The 25,967-nt window shown below is 41.6% G+C and overlaps 1 protein-coding gene across 1 annotated transcript in view; it reads left to right on the forward strand.

Annotated features, from left to right (window-relative positions):
• The window catches only part of LOC126376756 (uncharacterized), a 248,491-nt gene that overhangs the window by 123,038 nt on the left and 99,486 nt on the right, over positions 1 to 25,967 (forward strand). The window contains exons 8-19 of the mRNA XM_050024326.1: positions 8,541 to 8,758; positions 10,138 to 10,235; positions 11,088 to 11,202; positions 11,838 to 11,957; positions 13,589 to 13,801; positions 14,237 to 14,343; positions 15,215 to 15,333; positions 15,876 to 15,964; positions 16,474 to 16,591; positions 18,125 to 18,222; positions 20,224 to 20,365; positions 21,200 to 21,311. Of these exons, the coding sequence (XP_049880283.1) occupies positions 8,541 to 8,758; positions 10,138 to 10,235; positions 11,088 to 11,202; positions 11,838 to 11,957; positions 13,589 to 13,801; positions 14,237 to 14,343; positions 15,215 to 15,333; positions 15,876 to 15,964; positions 16,474 to 16,591; positions 18,125 to 18,222; positions 20,224 to 20,365; positions 21,200 to 21,311 (1,549 nt within the window). The remainder of the gene's footprint in view (positions 1 to 8,540; positions 8,759 to 10,137; positions 10,236 to 11,087; positions 11,203 to 11,837; positions 11,958 to 13,588; positions 13,802 to 14,236; positions 14,344 to 15,214; positions 15,334 to 15,875; positions 15,965 to 16,473; positions 16,592 to 18,124; positions 18,223 to 20,223; positions 20,366 to 21,199; positions 21,312 to 25,967) is intronic.

Genomic DNA, 25,967 nt, shown 5'->3' on the forward strand with positions numbered 1-25,967 from the left:
TTGCTCGGTCTAACCATCACTTAAAATCGTAAAATAAAATAAAATTTTTAACAAAAAAAAAACCGACTTCAAACGCAAAACTAAAAAGCAATAAATAAATTTACTTCGCACAAAGTAATTAGTACGTATTTTCAATTAGTTAATTAATTTATAATTCTGAAGTCGGTGTATAGGCATTTTCTAGGTAAGCGTGTACCACCTTAGCCTCTTAAGGCCGAGGTTGCCAGACACAATAGTTAAACAATGGAGTTTGGATTTAAAAAGGACATTCGGCCTTACGACTTTATACCACATCTTCATTTGCCATCAGGTGAAATTGTGGTTAAAGGTAAACCTATTTTTAATTTAAAAAAAAAATTCTTAGTGGCAAATTTTTCCTTTCATTCAGTATCTGTTTGTCTGTCATATAAATTATTTCTAAATGAATTATTTCTTCAATATTTTTTTTGTGAAATCATTTATCGAATTCGCGATAATATGATGCATGCAAGCCGAGGGCAATACGAGCTGAGCTATCACTGAATAGATATATTGATAAGATAGTCCAAATACAGGTCACGGGGTATCCTCGTGGATACGTAGGGTATTTCACTGTGAGGTCTCAGATTTGAATGCCAGCATGGGACTAAATTTATGTATTTCGAATTCATGTTTGGATCATAAATTGTGTATCACGTGCTCAACGGTGAAGGAAAACATCGTGAGGAAACCTACATTTCCGACAAATGCGTTTCGGAGGTATGATGTTACCTAGCCTGTATTGGGCTGGTTTCCCCATCGCGGGTTGGAAGGTCAGACAGGCAGTCGTGTAAGTTCTCAGATCAATGACCGACCTGATCAACCTTGGTGTTAGGGTTATTATTGCCCTGTCCAGCTTCTTCTTCTATGGTGTGGGTTTTGAGGTGAAGTACCAACCTCATCAACCCTGGTGTCGGTTACTATTGAGCCCCCAAAGGCCCCTAACATGGCTCATGTAACGACTACTTACAGTCAGGTCATCAGCCAATAATGTCCTAACCAAACTAGGGACCACAAAGTAATTTTTGTGATATGTCGCTACCGGGATTCGAACCCGGGACCTCCGGATCGTGAGCCCAACGCTCGACTGGACCACGGAGGTCGTTAAGATCCAGCTTTAAAGTAAATCATTACTGACCTTTCTCGAGTGTTGTATAAAACGCATGACTAATAAGCGATATTAAAAAATATCAACGTTTGCATAATAACTAAGGACCTACCTTGTGTTTAAAAGATAATTGTTGTAGAGAAGGACAATTGCGACGTTTGTAGTTATTATATTAAATAAAATAATAAATGTGCATTCTTCTTAGTGTTTGGCTCAGTTGCATCATAGATGTACCTATCTATAGTTCTGGTTTACACAGGTGTCCACGGTTTGTGTTTTAGAAGCTTTGTGCGCATAATGCTCGTATGTAGATTTTAAAATATTTTTTTCACAGTTGGCTCGACCATTATAGACGGCGATACGACCCACCTATGACGTAGGTCTAACAGAAAGGTCATTGAAGTGTTCTGACTGTCACTGTACTAGGTAACCTCAGTTCATCTTGCGATGGATGTACCTCTGACTGTGCCAATTGAGATGTAGTCGTGAGCTTATGTTATTGCTTATGTTATGTTATATCAAAAACTGAAAACATCTTTTATCTTTCAGAATTTACCCTTCGCAAAATGTACCCCATGTGCGAATCGTACCTTTCGCAAAATGTACGCTTCACAAAACGACCCTTTCGCTAAAGTACACTTCACAAAGCAATCCTTTCGCAAAATGTACACTTCACAAAACGACCCTTTCGCTAAAGTACACTTCACAAAGCAATCCTTTCGCTTAATGTACACTTCACAAAACGACCCTTTCGCTAAAGTACACTTCACAAAACAACCCTTTCGCAAAATGTACACTTCACAAAACGACCTCGCTAAAGTACACTTCACAAAACGATCCTTTCGCAAAATGTACGCTTCACAAAACGACCCTTTCGCAAAATGTACACTTTTCTACCATAAACGTATATATATCAAATTATCACTATGATATTTTCACCGTGATAAGCACACTTACTTAAGATAAGATTATTTTAATAGGTGTCAATCTGCTTATCAAATAAGTTGATGTATAAATATCAACTCGTGAGTGGTTCATGATGGCTACAATAGGTAGGTGACGACAGCATGTTGTCTTACTTACAAAGTACAGATAAAATCGTAGAGGAACATCTTGCGGTCATTATTGGTGTTAGCACTAAAAATAGAACCTGCACAGTAAATAATGTATTTACACCATAAACAAGACAATTGGGTCGTGTACCAGGTTCAAGATAAATTATGAAATTGTGATTACTAAATTAAGACAGAACTAAATCAAACGAAATACATTTTTTTTTCTATTTAAATTATTTAAGAATTTTAATCAAGAAAAACGTAATAAGTCAGACAATTTATTACGTTTTTCTATGACGTTACAGTGTGTTTTTTCATACAAATTCCATAGTAATTTCGTGTTTTGACGTTTAGTAAAAAGTACCTAACTGTTTTGACTAGTTGGAAACCAGCCTATTACTTACGTTAACAGACTAATCCATACTAATATTATAAGTGGGAAAGGCAAAACGGAGCGACGAATTGACGTGAGATAGTTAAAGAGATGGAGAGTGACATGTATTTTGTCACTTTCTAACCCTAATATTTATCTTTCACACGAAAAGTATGCTGAATGATGACCAACAGCATGAAATAGAGTCAAAAAATATAAAAAGTCACTATCATGAACCAAATGCAGCCAAGGAAAAAGTAAGTTTCGGAAATGTTCAAAGTTGTGCCAAAACTTTTCTTATTCGGAGTATAGTTTTTATGCTTATAATAATTATGCTTATATATCATTATTGTCATTAATTATTATGCTTATAGTAATTATGAGTTTCAAAATTATGCTTAAAAAGTTATGACAAATTAATACTATGCGTAACTAATAATAGGACAAGTAACATTATGCCAAGGTAAATTATTACATAAAAATTTATGCGTAAAAATAGAGAACCGTTCCGCAATGTAGAAAGCTAAAAATTGGTATGCGGACTATTTTTGAGTAACAAAAAAAATCGTACTTCATAACAAACAAAGCAACGCGGTCACCATAAACCGAATCGCGGCGAAACTTATCAGCACCACACACTACCCAGTGACGTCACGGTAAACTTCGTCGTAACCTTATTCGCTGAAGCCGTTAATCAGCAATACAAGTGTTTGTCTGTGCGTATCTACATAACTGACCCCCCCGATAGCCCAGGGGTCAGGACCCCTGATAACCCGGGGGCCATGTGAGCCGAGCACATGGCAATGTGAACGTTCTAGACTTGATTATAACGAGCCAAGATTATAGAGGTGAGAGCTGATAGAGCGGAAATTTCTTATACCTTGCACGGCCTCTGTGATCTAGTGGTTAAGAGTGTTAGTCTCCCGATGCGGAAGTCCTAGGTTCCATTTTGGGGATATAAAAAATACTAGTTTTGGTTAGGACGTTGCGAGAATATGAGGATTTCGTCGGAAGGCACGTTAAATATTTGTCAAATAAGCCATGTTAGGGAACACCCTAACATGGCTTGTTTCAGGGTGATATCAGGGTGTTAATGAACACATTAACACCCTGATATCAAGGTCGATTATGGAGTCCACAATAAGATAGGAGAACTGTATGGACAGCAAAGGCACACGCCGGACATCCCATGCAAAAAATTTCGTTCTTACCGTGTACCACGAAATCGTAAATGCGAGCGAGGAATAGTCCGCGCGCTGCGTTCTCCCCTTTACTCCTTAGTGGCTTGCGACCATTAAGTACTAAAGTAAGATTCAGAATTAGTGCGGGACGGAGAGTTCCCGTCCTCGTCATCATTAATTTAAGAGCTACGCTCCTGTCGGTGTAGCATCCTCCGCTCTTGTCTATCAAGGGCCAATTTATGACTTCCTTATAAGACACGACGATCGCTTTCTCCATAATTTGTTCCATGTAAGCTCTTCTTGGTCTTCCCCTTCTTCTATTTTTCTAGTTACCGTTCTATCTTTTAATCCATTTATCCCCTGTTGGGATGTAGAGCTCGAATAACAGATTTCTTTCCTTTCTTTTCTTTCTTTTTCAGGGTGAATTCTTTCTTTTTTGGGTTGATGGGGTTAGTAATCACGTCACAACCCACACGATAGAAGAGAGATGAACATATTTCCACTCCTCGCGATCTTTTGCAGCGTCTCTACCTTGCTCCAATGACATGCCAAGAGTTTTCAAGCGTCGCCAGGTCTCTTTGTGCCGCCCCCTTTTGCGTTTTCCACGCGCACACCAGGTCAAAGCTCGTCGGAATGGGTGTATTATTCTTTATTCTATATTTCTATGTCTCCCCATAGCAAAATAATCCCGCATGTTGTTTTGATTTTCACAGGCGACGTCGTCGAATATAATTATAGAATTCGAACGAGCCTCCTGCGGGCTTAGAACTTCATCTTTTTCATGAAATTTATAAAATGATACACCCGGTACCATTTTTAACACATTTTCTAAATATTCATACTTTGGTTGACAAAGAGACTTGGAATATACATATAAATTTCTATAACGAAGACCATTTTTATGCAATAAAAGTCCAATCATTAAATTAGTTTTGCCGCAATTAGATGGCCCACAAATAATGCACCTTATTGTATTCGGCAATAGTTTTCCATGACGTCGAGTGTCAGAGCTCGATATAGGACAGATTTCAGGTAGTTTCAAAGCATGTTTCTGTTTCACAAATTTCATTATAAGTATAAAGCGATGACAATTTGTCTATTGCGTGTTATAGCTTTTACAGCAATGAAATGTATTTCTTGACGCAATGTTATTTAAACTTAAATATTGATGTGATATGCTGTCCCGTAGGTTATGAGCATTCTAATTCGAAATTGTGACAACCACAAACGGTGGTAATACTGTTTTACGTTGTCGATTAGATAATTATTTTAAAACAGTTTATTGTTGTGTGAATATACCTACTTTCAATTTGTGAATTGAACATTCTAGACGAGTTTATTGTTAAAACCCCACACGGAACGGAGTGAACGCAAGCGAACGAAGTGAAGTTTTGTGTTTTAACGATAAAAACGACTAGAAAGCCAGGACAAAAATCTAGACTCAAAAAAATGTGATATGAAATCGACTCGTGCTATACTGGTGAGTGTTGTAGTTGCTAACCGATTGATCGTAATATTAAGAACCACACTCGATGTTATTGGGTATTTCTAGACCATCGAAGTGAAGGGATTCGCGAAAATGTTCTTGGGCATTCTAGACCATCGAAGTGAAGGGATCCGCGAGAGCGCGCGCGATAGCGCGTTGGCGCTCGAGCGATCCGACTGAACGAAGATGGTCTAGAATGCCCAAGAACATTTTCGCGAATCCCTTCACTTCGATGGTCTAGAATGCCCAATAACATACTACTCGTGTTTACATACTCGCGGTGCCCACTTCACTAGCTGCGTGGATATCTGCTGAATATAACCGTAGGGTAAACTAGTAATGGCAACATTTGTTTGTAAGATGTTATTTGACCCGCACTGAACTTGTGTTTACAGTAGCTTATAGTATAATGCTATCTCTGGGTTACTCATTATTTCGTTAGCAGTACTAATCAAGGCTAGGAATAGGTCATCGGGGCCGATATATGGACAAATCATAGGTATATTTTACTCTGATAGCTCTAAAATAATGCCCACTTCACTCACGTATAGTGTCAGAAAGAGATGGCATACTTACATACACAAACTCACGCTTCGATCCTGACACACTTCTCTTGCTTCCTCCACATTCATCAGTTCAGAGTAGATCGCACTGAACGTTTTCTAAGGCCATCTCCAATTTGGTCAATGTACGTCCTTCTAGGTCTTCTCTGCCAGCCTTACCAACAGTGGTCCAGTAGTTGAGCGTTGTGCTCACGATCCGGAGGTCCTGGGTTCGAATGCCGATGGGGACAAATCACAAAAATGTAACTCCTAGTTTTGTTAGGACATTACAGGCTGATGACCTGACTGTCCAAAAGTAAGATGATCCGTGCTTCGGATGGCACGTTAAGCCGTTGGTCCCGGTTACTACTTACTGATGTAAGTATGTATGTATGTTCATTACATGAGTCATGTCAGGGGCCTATGGCGGCTCAATAGTAACCCTGACACCAGGGTTGATGGGGTTGGTAATCCACTTCACAACCCACACAGTAGAAGACCAACAACGTTCGCCTTGTTTGCCAAAGAAAGAAGTAATGGCCATACTATGTTAAGCCGGTACAAAGTCCGAAGTAACCACGCTGCTTCGTTATCTAGAGATAATATTATCTTATTACTAAGACTGAAGTCTCTGCATTAAGCTGTCAATGTGCAAGTGTTTTATCAGCACACGGATAAAAGGATTAATGATTTTACCACAATATTAGCTTATATCCGTCCTGCTAAGCGTCTACCTTACATCTCTATCTATCTATATATATCAGCCTAAATTTATATCCAATTTTGGACGTAGGCCTCTTCCATGTTTTTCCACTTCCGACGATCCTGGGCTATCGACATCCAGCCATATCCTGCGTGCCGCACAATGTCGTCCTTCCATCTCATTGGTGGTCTTCCTCTCGGTCTTGTGAATGCTCGTGGGCGCCACTCTATCAATCTCCGAGTCCATCTTTCTTTGCTCATTCGAGCAATGTGTCCCGCCCATCTCCACTTGCGTCCGGCAATTACTTTTACCACATCCCTAACCTTGGTTTTACATCGAACTCAAGTATTTATCTTCCGGTCCCGTAAGGAAATGCCGAGCATAGCTCTTTTCATTGCTCTCTTAGCAACACGGAGATTCTCTGCGGATTTCTCAGTTAGGGTCATGGTCTCGGCTCCGTATACGAATACTGGCAGAACATCTACGTATGCTTCTCATCAAAAGACAAAATCGACAGTTTTAAATTTAGGTAATGAAGGACTTTCCTGGTTACGTTACCCAAAATAAATACAGATGGCTCTGTACAGAGTTGCCTTCGTATAACCTTCTAATTTCATGGATAACAGACATAATGGCCCCGATTCCTGCAGACACCGCCTAATTTTATTTTAAGTTATATCCGTCATTTTCATATCCGTCGAAAAGGAAAGGGACGGATGATTCACAGCTCTTAATTTTAGGAAGAATGAGTAAATGAATGAATAACCCGGGCGAATCAAAAGGTACGTCGCTGGTATGCAATCCGTTTGACTTGCTGTCTACTTAACTGTGTCGGGTTATTGACGGATGTAAAATTTTTAGACGGTTGGTTTAGATTTGTGCTTAAAATTGACGTGTGTTCCATAAATTTTATGCTTGTCGATTACCCGTCCCTTTCCTTTTCGGCGGATAAGAAAATGACAGATATAACTTAAAATAAAATTATATGGTATTTACAGGAATTAGCACCATCATTTATGTATTTTTTGTTTATTTTTAGCTATAAGAATAAGAATAAAATAAATTTATTGCCAGTAACAATTTACATTTTGGCATAAGGGCTAGGTAATTATGAATATTACGAATACGGGCAGAAGGAAATGGCTCAGCTTGTGCTGTGTTGGAGCCATGCTATGGCGCCATCCAGCGCTGGTTTTCAGTCATTCCCTCTTCCTGGGATATTGTGCGGAAGTAATTGTCAATGATAACCCTTGTTATTACACATTTTCCACCCGTATTATTCTGATCAAAATAGGGAAGCAATATAGGTAGCAACATAATTGTATACATAATCTAATCCAAATATAAAGCAACAATTATTTTTAGATTTGGTTTCTGCCATTACATTCCATAGTATTTTTGAATAATTATGTACCCGAGTAATGAGGAAGTAGGTAATTATATATCTCGACAGCGCCATCTATATTATTTTTGGGGAACGTAGCCTGTAAAGGCCCTCATTGAAGAACAGTTGCAATAAAAAAAAAAACAATCTCTTTTTTATTATCTGCGTCAAGATTGCGTCAAGCCGTATCACATTAAAATCTCGAATCAAAGATAGGTGATAAAATTAAATAATATTACTTAAATAATATTTACTTGCAAGATTTGACTATGCGTCCTACGTTGCATGATGTAATTGTTTTTTAAATATGGTTTTCGACGGTAACTTTCTACTACAATTTTTGGACATTAAGGTTGTTTGGGAGGAATTGTTGAGTAGTAAGCAGTAGAGCCTACATACATATACTACTTTTTTGTGGAAAATAGTTATTAAACAATGGCTGCAAGTTGTCTTTGATTACTTGTGGCTCTGCCCACCCCATTAGGGATTACGGGCGTGAGTTTATGTATGTATGTAGTTATTAAACTACCTACTACAAAGGACAGTCACAAAGTGATTTCGACAATATTCCCATCGGGAATCGAACCCGGATCTCCAGATCGTGAGCCTAATGTTCTAACCACTAGACCCCAAAGGCTGTTATGAAATAAATAAATAATAGTATTAACCAATCTCTCTCTTCCCCCACAGATGCGCGGCGTGGCGGCGAACGAGCGCGTTTACACTCTGCGCACGCGGCCGCCGCCTCTACTACCACCGTCGCCACTATCCCTCGCATCTTCCGGAGACAAGTCCCTCGCGGCGCACACGCACTCCCCTTCTCTAGAGCGACCAGCGAGTCAACCACCGGCTACAGCCAGCTTCGTCTGCTACGTGTGCGGTGTCAGCGCGCCTTCTTCTCAACTAAGGTATTTATCCTCCTACATACATGCATTAGTACTGCCACTGTCGCCCCAATTCGTCGCATCTTCTGGAGACTAGTCCCTGCGACGTGCCCACACCTACCCGGCTTCGCAACCACCAGCTAGCTAACCAGCCAGTGTGCGGCGCCAGCGCGCCCTCTCAACTAAGATATCTATGCTCCTATAAATATACATCCCTGCCGTCATTGTTGCCGCAGTCCTTCGCATCGTCTGGAGACTACTCCCTGCGAGGTCCCTACACCCACACTCGTCTTCGCTAGAACGCCTGGCTTCGCAACCACCAGCTACAGCCAGTTTCTGCTACGTGTGCGGCGTCAGCGCGCCCTCCTCTCAACTAAGATATCTATGCTCCTATAAACATACATCCCTGCTGACACTTGCCGCAGTTCGTCGCATCTTCTGGAGACTAGTCCCTGCGATGTTCCCACACCTACACCCACACTCGCCTTCGCTAGCCAGGCTTCGCAGCCACCAGCCACAGCCAGCGTGTGTGGAATGAATTGTCGCCAGTTCCGTGTTTATCAAAACTTACAAGTCTACACGCTCACAAGCTACAAGTTACTCACAAGTACGTGTAAATTACGTTTATTAGAAAACTAGAGGAATTGTAAAATATACATGTAAAAAAAAACATGTGAAATAAATATTAACACTTGTAACATGTAATTTACATGTGTAGTTTTGATAAACAGGTCACTGCTGTATTACCGGTCCAAACTGAAAGGCAACGTACTTGGCAACCTGGTGTTGCGAGTGTCTATGGGCGACGGTAATTACTTACCATCAGGCGATCCGTCTGCTAGTTTGCCTCCTCATCACTAATTTAAGAGCCATGCTCTTGTCGGTGTAGCATTCTCCATGCTACTTTTTTAGGGAAAAATAGGGCAGTGGTTTCCCTCTTGCCTTCCGCCCGCAGTACTTTGTCTGACGCGAGAGAGATGGCGCCCAAAGCTGTCTATTTCAAAGCCGCACTAGGACTTCTGTCCTCCGCCTCTGAATAGCACTGATAGTTACTGCCGTCCTCTGTCAGGATCCAGGTTACAGTCCCTGTGACTCGCCTCTTCCGTCCTGCATTGCCGTACCGATGACTACCATCTCCGCCTCTACAACCGTCGGGGTTTCACCCGTATCCCTGGGCATGGGTTCTACGTTATACCCCGTAGGTCTGGGTCCCTATCCAAACTCAGCCACTATTTCACTCCGGCCTACTGAAGTAAAATGCGCCCACCCCCGCGGCAAGGACGCGCCGAACAGGAATTGCCCCAGTGGAGGGCAGAGATTTATTTATTAATAGCCTTGTATGAAACGAAAACCAAAGGTGTTTGCCCCCTATATTATGTAAAAAAAAAACATGTCTGTTGCAGGCTAGTGTATTGCTGCGCCAATCCCGAGAGAGAGCCTTACTACCCCTTCATCACCACGCTGAAGAAACATCCTGACGCCAGCCCTATTAGTCCACAAGGTGAGTGCCACTCAGTGGTATTTCCTAGAATGAGAACGTTTCCAGCAGTAAAATGGAGCAAAAGTTATGTAAAACAGCTTTATTACCTAGCTACATAGAGATACCAGATTACAAGAAAGAAAGGACCCTGTGAAAAACGGACAATGCTAGGGAGACTTTTTGGCAATTTGACAATTTGGCGGTATCTGCTGAAATCAGCACCATTATGTAGTTAGCATGAGCTCGACAGTTCCGTATAGCGACTGTGGTGACACAGTCGTCACAAGCCACGCCCGTCTGACGTCACAGACACTCCCACAACGGCTAACGTGTAGTTATTGTGGTCATGATAATGAGTTTGCGACATAAGATGTACGTTGCCGTCGTGGCCTAGTTGGAAGAACGCCTGATTCTCGTGAGGTCGCAGGTTCGAATCCCAGCACGGTCCTAAACCAGTTATTTCAATTGATATTGTTTTCGAAATCTTAACGTCCCCTCCGATCTTACTTTCGAACAATCGTCTGATCAACTTGCAATTTTCTAACCAAGCTAGAGATGTGATTTTTGTAATGTCTCCACCGGAACTTGAATTCTGCACCTCCGGATCGTAAGCCTAACGCTCAACCACTAGACCATGGATACCGCTTGTGACACTGACTTACTAGTTATAAAACATGGCTGCTATTATCTAGGGTTTGCCTACGTAAATTACTCACATTGTATGTTACATCACTAAGAGAATTTACTTGAACCCGCAGCTCTTGTCAAGCCGGGACGAGCGTGTTAACCGTTACATCACCAGGTCCTCTTGTCCTGAAATTCTTTCGATCTGTGTATTATCATTAAGTTGACGCCATATGTTATCTGTTGCAGGTATGGTGCAGATATGCTCGGCGTGCTACAAGAGCATCCCGCACAAGTACCCCTCGTACGAAGACGGGGCGGAGCCCCACGCCGCGCACAACTCCTCTCATACCAATAATATCAGGTAAAGGAAACAATTGTTATCATTACAGATCATAGAAATAAGGGAGATATGACCTCAACACTAAATTAATTGCCCGGACGCCCCGGGTTCGAACCCCGGTGGGGACATATCACAAAAATCACCTTGTGAACCCTGGTTTGGTTAGGACAATGCGGTGCCATTGTTCAAAAGCAAGGTGATCCGTGCTTCGGAAGCTTTTGGTCCCGGTTACTACTTACTGATGTAAGTACGTAGTCGTTACATAAGAAATGTCAGGGGTCTTTGGCGGCTCAATAATAATTCTGATACCATGGTTGATGAGGTTGGTAATCCACCTCACATCCTGTGGGCGATAGAAGAAGAAAAAGCACTAAATTACACGAGTCCGTCGTGTAATGTCGCCTGTTAACTCACGTCAGCATGTGAAGCGGCCGCACCAGGAGATTTATGGCTGGACCGCTACAACGATTTACACGTCGTTCATTGCATAACACATTCATATGTCTCTTTCGCACTAACGGCATACAGCTTAGTACGAAAGAGACGAGAGATATACCACTCTAATGATGCTACGTTGTAAAGCAGAGGAAAGTAGAGAGAACGGATTTTCATTATACGTATACGCAATAATCTAACTGATAATTTTTTTTTTTCAGATTTAAACCTTACGACATAAAATCTAGTTCAAGCCAATCAAACAAACGGTCGTCGAACGCGTTATCAAGTAGTCCACAGAACCAAATAGTCTCCGGTGAAAATGGAATGGGATTGTATAGGTGAGTGTCTTGGTTTTAACTGGCCCGCGACTGGGTCCGCGAGGACTTTTTACCACCCCCTTTTCGTCCTCTTAACAGGTGATTTTCGGGATGAAAGATATCCTATGTTCTTCCTTAGGTCTCATACAATTTCCATACCACATTTCATCTAAATCGATTCAGCGGTTTCACCGTGAAAGGCAACAGACGGACAAGAGTTATTACTGCTAGTGGGACAATATAGTGTGGAGTGTACTTCTATTTACACATAATGAGACTAACTTTTCCGGGTTTGTACGTGCATCACACAAAAAGGACTGGAAGGTATTTTATTGTAAAAACGTATACACAACCCCAAAAAAGATGAATTTAATTTACTTAATCGAGAATTTTGAATTGAATTGAGGAGCTCGGTGGCGCAGCGGTAAACGCGCTCGGTCTGCGATTGTCGAAGTTAAGCAACTTTCGCAAAGGCCGGTCATAGGATGGGTGACCACAAAAAAAAAGTTTTCATTTCGAGCTCCTTCGTGCTTCGGAAGGCACGTTAAGCCGTTGGTCCCGGCTGCATTAGCAGTCGTTAATAACCATCAATCCGCACTGGGCCCGCGTGATGGTTTAAGGCCCGATCTCCCTATCCATCCATAGGGAAGGCCCGTGCCCCAGTAGTGGGGACGTTAATGGGCTGATGATGATGAATCGAGAATTTTGAATAGCATGTAGTCGTTACATGAGCCATGTCAGGAGCCCTTGACGGCTCAATAGTAACCCTGACTGGGTTGATAAGGTCGATTACCCTACACACGATTGAAATTCGTACGAAAACACGTGCATAGTGCGATCGGCTTTTAAGTTTCCGGCTTTAAGTCTTCAGTGTTTATTACTGTTCGCATCGATATAGATCGTTATCGCGACGGCTAGACATCTTATCGCGTGACCTTGGAGTAATGTTTACTAGTTTTTTACACGTGATTTTGTGCGATACACGTATCAATGCTAAGCCCGGCGCGGGAAGTACTCTGTAAGACAAAGAAGATCGACAAATCGGTACCGGATGTTGCTGTGACAATTCAAGAACGCAATGTTTCGTGTAGTCTGTCCGCTCCTATTTCGCTCGAGCGGGCGTTTACCTTTAGAGATGTGCCGAATATTATGAGGATAAAAACTGTCCATTTCTCTCCATCAGGTGTCGCTACTGTTGAGTGTTCTTATGACAGTTCTGCATACTATTTGAGTAAACAAACATATTGTGTTGGTTATATTTTTACGCTATAACTTAGGTACACTCAACAGTGCTGCCGCTTTGAAAAATATTTTGTACCAACTTACGCCATATTCACAACGCGTCAAGCGAGGTTGTGGTCAAACAATCAATTTTTACACATTTCGAAGGTGTATGAATGAATAGAACTTCACTGGTTATTGTGGTTACTTATATAAATGGTTTATTGAGTCGAAGCGCGATACTGAAAAAAAAAACGGTTGAATACGTTTCGTTAATAGCTGAATGGTTTAATCACTATTCAGCGACTTCTTCCTTTTTTCTTGTTTTAGATTTTTATTTTGTCGTACTTACTAACTTGCACACTAACATAATTAATCGAATAAAGAATCTTAAAATGTGTAACCCGAGTAATGTCCCCCCCGCCCCGCAGGTGCTACGTGTGCTGCGGGTTGTTCTCGCAGCAGGCCATGGAGTGGCTGTCGACGAGCGCGGAGTACATGAACTCGCACGCGATGCACTTCCCGTGCCTGGCGGGCGGCGGCGCCCGCGGCGGCCGCGTGCTGGCGTGCAGCCGCTGCGTGCGCCACCTGGCGCGCCAGTGGGACCTGCTGGACGCCGAGCGCGTGCCGCTGGAGCACCGCAGGTACGCCCCCACCATGCTACACGCCATCATTCGTTACCGTAACTAACCGCCCGTACCATTCGCATCTTCGGGCACACCCCGGTCACTTCATACAAACAACCTCGTTTTACACAGACACTACACATTGACGTTACCGTACACGCGCACCTGTGTGTGTGACGTCTGACACCATACGATTCAAGTCTAAACTATATTCGAGGAGGGATGAGGTAATCCTAGCTCGGAAATCTGGTGGGGAGCGGAGAGTATTATTCCTTAGACTCACGATCCATAACGAGGTTAATCCACCTCACAACCCACACGATAGAAGAAGAATGGCAGTAAGCGGCTAAGGTGTAAGGAGCGCGAACTGTCTGTCGACCGAGACAGAGATAATTAAGTATATTAAACAGTAACTGTTATAAACAGGTGATTAACAAGTCCCCCCCCCCCCAGGTACAACGTGCCGTCCCCGCTACCGGCGGGCGGCGCGGCCAACGGCGAGCGCGTGATCCCCACGCCGCCCTCCACCACCTCCGACCGCACCGTCGCCAGCAATAGCGGTGCGTACACACATATATTTTCTATTATTTCACTTGTAAAGATTATTTACGTAAGTATGTCATAGTAATCCTGCCCCAGGGTTAATGAGATCGGTCATTGATCTCACAGCCCATACGAGAGAAGAATAAGTGGTCAATATTTTGGCAAACAGCATTTGACCCCTACAAATTACGACCACAGTACAGTTATAATAAGGTCAATTTTTGTTTGAATCGTAAGTCATGATTGAAAGATGTAACAGCGTTATAAAGTCACCACCAGGTTCACCAGTTCGACAGCGAGTTGTTGCCACCAAAGGATGATTTGGGGTACCGATCACAATATATTAGTGTGACTAGAGATCGACGATTCAACGGTGTAATGTTGGAAATTGTATATATGCGTCGCGCTGTGTAAACTTCGATAGCGCGTTTCGGGCTATCTGCGTTGAATGATTAACGCCATCTGTGTGTTATGGGCAGAACTAGCTAGTCACGTACTTGGGTCCATCGTGAAATGTAAATGTAATCCTGTAATAACATAATCAGCCTATATACGTCCTACTGCTAGGTACAGGCCTGTATGGAGCATACTCCACTACGACGCTGCTCCGCTGCGGATTGGTGGTGGTGTTTGGGTTAGTAGTATCAAGTATCAACGGCTTAACGTGCCTTCCGAAGCACGGGATCATCTTACTTTTCCGACAATCAGGTGACTCTGCGCGCAATATCTTTGCCAAATTAAGGACAGTCTCACAAAGTGATTTAGATGATGTCCCATCGGGAATCGAACACGGACCTCCAGATGGTGATTCCGACGTTTTAACCACCAGACCATAGAGGCTGTTCCTCCTGTAGCAATGTAATGGTAATTGCCATGTGTTTGTTGCAGCGTGTACATCAATATACTGTTTCCTGTGCGGGCTCCACTCGGACCTCACGCTGGCGAGAATACTGTACGGGCAGCCGCAGGGGAACGCACCATACTTCCCCTGTTTGCTCACACACCAGGTAATATATAAATGTGGCATATAGAAATAGCACGGGATATTTTAAATATCTTTTCCCCTTATATTTTACAAAATCCTCTAACCCGACCGACATCGCACCATCGACCCCCCTTTCTTACTTTTTAAAACCGCCTTACGTCCCATTCCTTAACCATCCTCCTTTCATACCATAAACATATGTTGAATTTTCCGAAAAAAATATGTTATTATTGATTGAATGACGTCACTGACACCCTAAGTAGAACCTAAACATCGATTAAAAGTATCTTAACTGTTTAACCATACATAAAATCAAAATTACAAAATACATAATTATGTTTTAGTAATACATAGGTACATAAAGAACTCTATTAAAACATCGCATCGGTGCTGTAATGTCACATTACCGCACTAGTGCTTTTTCATTACACTTTTTATAAAATCCCATCATACAGTTCTTCAAAGCGTATGCTTAGGATTTGTACCCCCCGTATTTCCTGCCCAACCACATAATTTTCCAGCAAAAGTGCCAACAACAACTAATAAATGTTTTTATGGTCCTAGAGTCATCCAAACGCGGAGCAGTTACGAGACAACGGCTCGGCCCTAGTCTGCACATTCTGTTACCATTCGCTGCTCAGTCAGTGGAGAAGGTGAGTCCTTCGTCATTTACCTAGCATTATCCCGTTTTTCATAGGGTCCGCTAACCTAACCTGAAGATTTGACAGGACCGGTTATTACAAAAGAGACTGCCTGTCTGTCCTTCCAACTCGCGAAAACCAGCTTATTCCCCCGAAAATGCATTTCTCGGGAATCTGGGTTTCCACACGATGTTTTCCTTCACCGCCTAGCAACTGATAATCATTAATGATCCAAAAATGAATTCGAATGAATTCTGAAGTAAGCAAGTAGCCTTTAGAAGAAGAATTCGAAAATCATTGGTTTAGGCCTTTGCTGGTTTCGAACCTGCGACCTCAAAGTGAGAGGCAAGCGTTCTACCAACTGGGCTACCACGGCTCTCATAAGATTAATGATATCCTAAATTATAAAATTTGTCTAGTTTTAAACGTGTTTCTCTGGTTTATTACTCTGCTAATAAGCTAGGTAAAAAGCAAGGTATGATTTTACAAGGTATGGTTATAATACTATTAATGTTTCGCAGATACGAAGCCCTAGGCGGGTGTCCAGCGGAGCGGCGCATGTACAACACGCACGACTACCACTGCCACCTGTGCGGCATCAAGACGTACCGCAAGCGGGTGCGCGCGCTGCCCATTAAGGTGAGACTATACTTATTAGGCGAAGAGCTCGATGGCGCAGCGGTAAACGCGCTCGGTCTGCGATTGTTGAAGTTAAGCCACTTTCGCAAAGGCCGGTCATAGGATGGGTGACCACAAAAAAAAAGTTTTCATCTCGAGCTCCTCCGTGCTTCGGAAGGCACGTTAAGCCGTTGGTCCCGGCTGCATTAGCAGTCGTTAATAACCATCAATCCGCACTGGGCCCACGTGATGGTTGAAGGCCCGATCTCCCTATCCATCCATAGGGAAGGCCCGTGCCCCAGCAATGGGAACGTTAATGGGCTGATGATGATGATACTTATTAGGGAGGCCTGCGATCAGCTGTGGGACGTATATAGGCTGTGCTTCTATGCTGTTCTGGGAGCAAATAAAAAACATAGAAAACGGTCAGCTGTTTGTGTGCCTGGACGTAAAAACCGACAGAGGGATTGTGTCCTCTCACATGATGGACTAATGTTATGGGCGATAGGCTGATCTAGGTTTATCATATCCAGCTTACGACATCGTATCAACAGTGGCTGCAAGTTATCTTTGATTACTTGTGGCTCTGCCCAGTGGATTACGGGCGTGAATTTAGGTATGTGTGTATGTACAAAGAGAAAATCGAAATATTTTTTGACTCGGACGGGACTTGAACCCGCAGCTCTTGTCAAGCCGGGACGAGCGTTTTAATCATTACACCACCGGGTCCATGCGAAATTCTTTCAATGTATTTATGTATTTCTCTTTCACACACACACACACACACATACACATTCACTCACTCTTATAACCACCCGAATTTATCCCTTAACCTTAATAATGTAGTTATTCGATGTCCCATATAATAGTATTTTATACAACAGTTGTATAAGAAGGGTCAAAAAATGCGAGTGGCGTGAGTTGCGATGTGAGCCTTGGCGAACATCGCAATAAGAGACGCCACGAGCATTTTTTGACCTAGTTATACAACGTTGCATACAATACTTTTTCTACGACGACGTAATTTTAAATGAAACAAAAATTATACAAAGAAAAATTTTATTTATAAAAATGAAGATGTAAATTTTGAATGGTATTGTGTGATATGGTAATCAATAGTTCTTCATCCATTTTTCCTTTTTATTTTATACTTTTTAGTGTTTTGAAACGAAACACAAAAATTTTCCAATTTATTTTCCAACGCGCGGGAAAATGGCGGCAAATGTATACTTTTTTTTTATAGTATATCTATGGCACCAAACAAAGTAAAGGTGCCAGTTTCCAGGTCAAAAAAAAAAAACAATAACAATGCTTTTTTGGCGACATTATAGTACAGTTACACTTTGTAAACAATGCTTTTATAGGCCATAGAGCGTACACTTTTTCAAAGAGTTTAATTATATATGTACTTATATTAGACTTTTTGGTTATTTAAATGCCAGATTAAAGTAGAGGAGTAGAAAAACGTAATTTGTAGCTAATATTTTCATATTACTAACTAAACTAACATATTTTTTAGTAAAAACATAATAGAGCAATGTGGTTTTGTTTCAGGAATTCCCGTTCTTAATGCAAAGGCGGAACGAAAACTCGTTACTATTAGAAAATGGCGACTACGCCGTAGTATGTTTAGACTGTTATGAAAGTTTAAGGTGAGTGGAATTGGTTTCTTTTTATTTATTTATTATTACATTTATTTCAGATTCTATCTATCTACTCAGCCTGTATCCATCCACCCACTGCTGGGTATAAGCCTCCTCTCTTTCACGCCATCCTTTTCCGGTCCTGTGCAAGTCTCATCCATTGCTTTCCGGCATACCTAGATAGATAGAATAGAATAGAAATAGAATAGAATAACTTTATTCCCAAAACAGTGAAGGTTACAAAAGCATTTACATAAATTAAGTTTAACAATTTGTGACTAGTAGCTAACACTGCCCAGGGAAATGGGACTGACTCAGCATATTGTTGCTAAGAGTATGGTACGAGTACTCTCACCAACACTGACATTCTGCCAGTACCCATATTACGCTTATAATTAGTAATAAATGAATTGAACGTGCCAACAAAAAACCGTGCCGTGAATTGTTTAAACGAAAAAATATATAAATATGTAAGGTTAACAAAGTACTAAATGAAAATCAGTAGTATGCCAAGGGCTTAAATCGTAATTGATAGTATAAATAAAAATATATAGATAAATCATTTATTACCTCACAATGTCATCCGAGCATCGGGCTGGTGGTCTGCCTCCATATCGCATAACATCCCTTGGCCACCATTCAGTAACAGCCTTAGTCCATCTGTTGTCTTCTCGTCTTGCCAAGTGTCCTGCCCATCTCCACTTAAGCCTAGCGATTCGTATACGTAGGTATCTACATCTTCGACTTTAGTGCGTTGCCGAATTTCGGCGTTCAGATTATGCTCCATAAAAATGTAAGTATATACAACTAACATGCATCCTCCTGTCCTTTTCCCACTCTAGGTGTGGTCGGCACAACATGTATTTCTCTTCCATTCATTTCTGTCAGTCGCCATCTTTTTTTTTTTGACGTGACTTATTGTAGATTTGCCGCAGATGGCATTAACTACTTGGCCGGACAAATGGGGAGCGTTGAAGGCTCTCACCCGGTACAACGTTTAAGACAACAGGCCTGAGGGTGCCCAGTTGGGCGCGAACCTCGGCTCAGGGCGTCGTCTGAGAGGAAAAATATTTGAAAGAATTAATCGACCCTAGTGGGTCGATAGCGATAAGCGCTGAATGAGGGAATCAGTCGCCATCGCAGTCACTTCTTTTCACAATTCATAAAAAAATGAAAAGCAGCCAGTGACCTTACTATTAAAGAGCTTTTACAACGACAACATTCCCTTTTGGGAACATTCACGGGAATGTATCGTCACTGACTGCACGATTCCCGGCATACGTTTGTTTCTCTCCTTTCCGTTTTGGTAGAATCCTTCCCTTGCGAGTTGAATGCGGTTTCACCTTCACACATAACATAAGCTCAAGTCTGTATCCCAATTGGGGTGGTCAGAGGTACATCCATCGCAAGATAAACATAAACTCGGTGAGGTGTGGTAAGCACTTACACCTCACCGAGTTTCGGTCGTGATGCTGGTTTTTAAAGCGTTTGTAACATTGTAACTTTTTCTTAATCTTCTTATTGTGTGGGTTGTGAGGTGGAGTACCAATCTCATCAACCCTAGTGTCAGGGTTACTACTGAGCCGCCAAAGGCCCCCGACATGGCTCATGTAACGACTACTCACTTACATCAGTGTGTAGTAACCGGGAGCAACGGCTTAACGTGCCTTTCCGAAGCACGGATCATCTTATTTTCGGACGATCTGGTCATCAGGCAGTAAAGCCCTAACCAAACTAGGGACCACAAAGTAATTTTTGTGATATGCCCCTTCCGGGAATCCAACCCGGGACCTCCGGATCGTAAGCCCAACGCTCAAACCACGGAGGCCGTTAAAATCATAGTTCAATAAACGTCTGTATCACATTTCCAACAACCGGGTCCGTTCCGGTTACCGGATTAATCCGCGTAACTGAACGTAAATATAGTTCGCCCAACGCTCAACCACTGGGCCACGGAGGTCGGTATTTTCTTTTTCTAAATGATTTCCTAACAATATGGAGCCTTTCCAGAACGCAGGCGCAGGACTACGAGCGGCGCGGCGTGCCGGTGGAGAAGCGCGAGTACAACTGGCTGCAGCAGCCGCCGCCGCCCGAGGACAGCGCCGACGTCACCATCGCGCGGCTGCCCTCCGGGGACCGCTCCGACAAACTGGTACCACCACTTGTAACTTGCAACCACACACCCCCGGAAACTTAAATAACAATATATACATAAACTGCCTATATACGTCCCACTGCTGGGCACAGGCCTCCCCTCAATCAACCGGAGGGGGTATGGAGCATACTCCACCACGTTGCTCCAATGCGGGTTGGTGGAGGTGTTTTTACGGCTAATAGCCGGGACCAACGGCTTAACGTGCCCTCCGAGGCACGGAATCATCTTACATTTCCGGACAATCAGGTGATTCAAGCCTGAAAAATCCTTACCAAACACAGGACAGTCTCACAAAGTGATTTCGACAATGTCCCCATCGGGAATCGAACCCGGACCTCCAGATCGTGAGCCTAACGCTCTAACCACTAGACCATGAAGGCTGTTAACAATATATAATAAACATTTATTCAGGAAATACATTAAGTACTTACAAATATTTTCAAACAATCATCTTCAGACAAAGTATTGGTACATATTTTAATTGTTATTAAAAATTCTTAATCGGAAGAGCTCGGTGGCGCAGCGGTAAACGCGCTCGGTCTGCGATTGTTGAAGTTAAGCAACTTTCGCATAGGCCGGTCATAGGATGGGTGACCACAAAAAAGAAGTTTTACCACCACTTGTAACTTGCAACCACACACCGGACAAAAAAATCATCATCTCCCTGCAGGAATAATTCCCGTTTGCGCGGGGTCTGCTAACCTAACCTGAATTTTTAGGGGCTCCAGGGTCCGTAATGATTCTTATTTTATATTTGTGGAATAGCAATAAAGTTATTGAGTATTGAATGTATTTAGTAAGAGAAGTACCATGCCTCCCCCCCCCCACCAGATCCCGCAGTCGCTGGTGCTGCCGCGCGGCTCGTCCAAGCGCAACAGCCCGAAGGCGTCCGCGCACCCTGACCGCCGCCTGCCGCCCGCCAAGGTCGACAAGCCAGATCAAGGTCAGTGGAATTACGCTTTGCTACTTTTTAACTCGTGGCCGGCTCTGCAAACTGATTATCTGCATATTTTTTTTTAATAATTAATAAAAAAAAACTAAAGGTGCATATCAGATTCGCTAGAAACTTCAGATACGCCAGTTTGTGACGTCAGCGACGAACTGTATACAGGTGTAACTGTTGGCATCCCCAACAAAATATTATTTTATATTTTAAGTATAGCAAGACTTACCCCTCTTCTCCAGCAAGATCTGCATAACGTGTATTAAATTGATTTAATATTATAAAATTGCCGTCAATAACATTGTCCATCTGTATTATTCTATACCAACATTTCGTGAGAAACATAGCCAACATCTAGTTGCCCACAGTGGACGGTAGCGTGGGAGGTGAGCCGTATCGCCGCCTATAACGGTCGAGCCAACTGCATTAGTGAAAACTGCACTTAAGATAAATTACTAACTCATCGGTGAAGTCCGGTACAGTCATGAGCAATATCATGTACCCACTCTAGAACCCTGTCGCACTATCATATTTGACATATAATGAGGCTTACGGTTTAAATTGTTAAAAAAGTTAATGCGACATAGTTGCAAAGTGTATACATATTAGTACTCGTGACCGTATTACTCCTCGTTTGAGAAGCAAGCCGGTGAACCGCATGACCCCAGTGACTATAGAGCGATGTTCATTACCTGCATATTTAAAAATAATTCTAAGTATATTCCAGTTAATTCTCATCCCCAGTCTCGCTAAGCACCGCTGGAGTACTTAAAACGTAAACAGTCCACGACTATGCCTCCTCCAACCTGTGGAAGTGTAAGTGCCACCCGGGGAACCAGGGCAAAGATTAGCTTAGCGGAGAATAGGTATAGAAGAGATTATGCCTACGTTTATGTCTGTCAGAGGCTAGGTTATTTTTAGGAACATATATTAAAAGAAAAAACTTTGTACATGTATTAAAAGAAAAAACTTTGTACCGGGAGAGCCATGAGACCCTCAGATTTGGTTTCTAATTCATGTTTAGATCAAAAATGATTATCACGCGTTCAGCGGTAAAGGAAAACGTAAACCCATATTACCGAGAAATGCGTTTCGGAGATATGTGACCTAACCTTATATTGGGCTAGTTTTCCTTTCGCGGGTTGGAAAGTCAAACAGGCTGTCGCTTCTGTAAAAAAGCGGGCAAAACCGTGACAACGAGATAACGCTAGGAAGATGATGATGACTGCATTTTTTTTCTATTCTGACGTTTTGCAGCTCTTGACAAGAAGTTGGGATCATATGCGTGAGTTTGTTTGTATGTAGGTTGTAGGTATATATTACTGTAATTTCTGTACAATGCTATGACCACTCTGTATGACCTACTCTTTCACCCCTCGTAACTCGACTCTGCGCACTTAAGACCGCGGCTCCTACAGTCTACTGTTAGCCTCAGTTACTCAACCGCGCTATCTTCCTTTTGGGTTAGACAGGGACATTGCACTTTCATTTCCATATTATAATACTAAGAAGTCTTCTTCATTGTGCTCATGCTTAGTTCTCTATCTTCTTCTATCGTGTGGGTTGTGAGGTGGATTACCAACCTCATCAACCCTGGTGACATGACTCATATAACGACTACATACCTACATCAGTAAGAAGTAACCGGGACCAAAGGCTTAACGTGCCTTCCGAAGCACGGATCGTCTTACTTTCGGACAATCAGGTGGTCAGCCTGTAAGGACATTACAGGCTGACCACCTTAACCAAACTAGGGATCACAAAGTGATTTTTGTGATATGTCCCCACCGGGATTCGAACCTAGGACCTCCGAATCGTGAGTCTAACGCTAAACCGTTCTTAGTTCTCTATTGGACTTGGCAGTAAAGAAAAAAATAGCGTTCATAACATGGCATCACGCCTGTATCCCCGAAGAGGGTGGGCGAGGAGAGGAGTTCTGCATCAATACTACACGGGTCGTCCCCTACCTTTATATTCACACATACGCACACACACACAAATATTGCCTTCTACGTAATAACGTATTGAAGCTTAAAATAAAACCTAACTAAATTAAATTTGTTGAATTATGTTGTCGTCAAATCCTTTATTATAAAAACCAATAATACACACAATTCAAGCTAAAATCTCCCTTATTGCCGGATGATAGAGTTGGTGATTGATAGACACGGATTGTCGGTTTGGCTGTTTCGAAATGAGATGGGAGGTAGCGGGGATATCGCAACATATTGGCGTTTCACATAGATTGTTCGCTTGGGGTGCAAAGTATAGGAAATTGTCAATTTTGAAATTATTCCATGTAACATAATATAACATAAGCTCACGGCTACATATCAATTGGGGTAGTCAGACATACATCCTACCTCCAGAGGTATCTACAGTCATGAGCAAAAAAAAAAAAAAAACATATAGGATTATTTGCAAAAAATAGCGATCGGATATGTCTCAACAGCATGTCCATGTCGGACGTACAATATTACAAATAATGTCAGCATTAAGCATCAAGGAATTAAGTAAGTACCTAATAATTAGTCACATTGTAAACATTTGTCAATTTTAAATATCATTGTTGTTGAAAATATTCATTCAAGTCATAAAATTCCATATCAACTAGCCAATTTTTTAGACGTTTTTTAAATGTCTTACCCTCTAACAATATGACGTCACTGGGCAAAATGTCACGTGACCAACCGTTTTGGCGGGAAAGATATTAATGAAGAAATATATGTTTTTTTTTTCTATTAAATAGAATAGAATAGAAATTGTTTATTATAAAAGGACGCCACACACAAAGACAAGACAATAACATCACTTATTTTTTTTACAAAACAATTACAAAAAGCATAGAAGGATGTTCATTACAATGATCATAAGGTGGTGGTGGACGCCCTGAGAAAATAAACTTGCTTTACAAGTCAGTCGATTACATAAGATTACTAAATCTTTTAAGGGGCAATGTATACGTTTTTACAATAAGATTCCCATTGACATTCAGAATTTGCCTTTCAACTGTTTTAAGACAGTAGTTAAACAAAAACTTTACAAAAAAGGTTATTATAAAGTTAGTGATTATTTAGAAGATATGAATGAATGGGATTAACTGTCTGAGAACTGATATTAGACAGCTAAATTACTCAATTGTATACCAATATTTTATGTTTATTTTTATTTTTTTAAAGAACGTCGAGGGCCCTGTGCCGAGGTTTTTCTTGCAGCTTCTTTTCCCCGGCTATACAGGTTGTGAGAAGCTACAGTAGTTTTAGGCGGATGAGACGTTCGTTATGTAAAATTGACGATTCAAAGTGTAACTATGTTACCTACTGAATAAAGATATTTTTGAATTGAATTTGAATTTGAGCAATATCATGTACCCACTTTAAAACCCTGTCGCACTATCATATTTGACATTTAATGAGGCTTACGGTTTAAATTGTCAAAAAAGTTAATGTGACATGGTTGCAAAGTGCCCAGCAGTGGGACGTATGTAGGCTGTTTATGTTATGTTATGTGTATGGTTGCAAAGTGTTTACATATTAGTACTCGTGACCGTACACCTCACCGAGATTTCTGTTAGACCAACGCGTAGTGAGCCGTATCGCCGTCTATCAATATATATCTCGTCTATATTATTATATTATGTGAGTGAAATAATGTAAAGCCACACCTCAGACACTACATACAAATATCTGAGAAATTCAAATTCAAAAATATCCTTATTCAGTAAGTAACATAGTTACACGAGTCGGACATTTTTAAATAACGAACGTCTCATCTGCCTAAAACTACTGCAGCTTCTCCCAACCTGTATAGTTTGGGAGAAGAAGCTGCAAGAAACACAAAATATTAATTTGGCTGCCTAATATCTTTTCCCTGATAATCACTAACCTTATAATGACCTTTTTTACAAAGTTTCTGTTTAGTTACTGTCTTAAAACTGTTGCAAAGGTAAATTCTGAATGTAATGATATATTTTTTTTAATTTTATTTTTTGGTATTTAAATTCCAAACCCCATTGTTTAACTATTGTCTTTGGAAACGGTCTTAGTATGTTTAAACTGTTTCACTTTACCTTCAGGTCCAATGGCATGGACCTCTTGACGTATGCGCGATATGACGGCGAAGTACTGAGGGAAGTCATGTGTCAAAATCCTCGTGACCCTGGGAGCATCCCAGCCTTTCTCGTCTTCGTTGGTTTCTGATACAAATAAAACAAACTAAATTAGAGACGTTTAAGACTACTTTGAATCGGCGCGAACTTCACTTTATATACATTGTGTTAGTGACATCGTAACGAATACTGAGGGGGATGATCCAGACCCATGATTCTGAGTTAATGTGAAGTGGAATTTTCCGTCGCAAAATTCATTTAAATTATTTTCAATTCTATACTTTTACGACGGAAAATTCTTCTTGATATCAACTGAGAATTGTGGTCTAAATCATCCCTCAAAGTTTTCGTTACGTTGTCACTGTCACCTTGTAATACATTGCCCGTTAAAAGATTTAGTGATGTTATGCAGTCACTGTCAGGTAAAGCAATTTTAAAACACATAATAACGGGTTCTTACCGCGTTTAAAATAGGGATATAAGACTCCCGTTATTTCGACACTGTTGCAAGTGCCATGATCACGGGATGACTGATGAGATTGGAGTGG

Source organism: Pectinophora gossypiella, chromosome 21 (assembly GCF_024362695.1).
Source record: "Pectinophora gossypiella chromosome 21, ilPecGoss1.1, whole genome shotgun sequence".
NCBI lineage: Eukaryota > Metazoa > Arthropoda > Insecta > Lepidoptera > Gelechiidae > Pectinophora > Pectinophora gossypiella.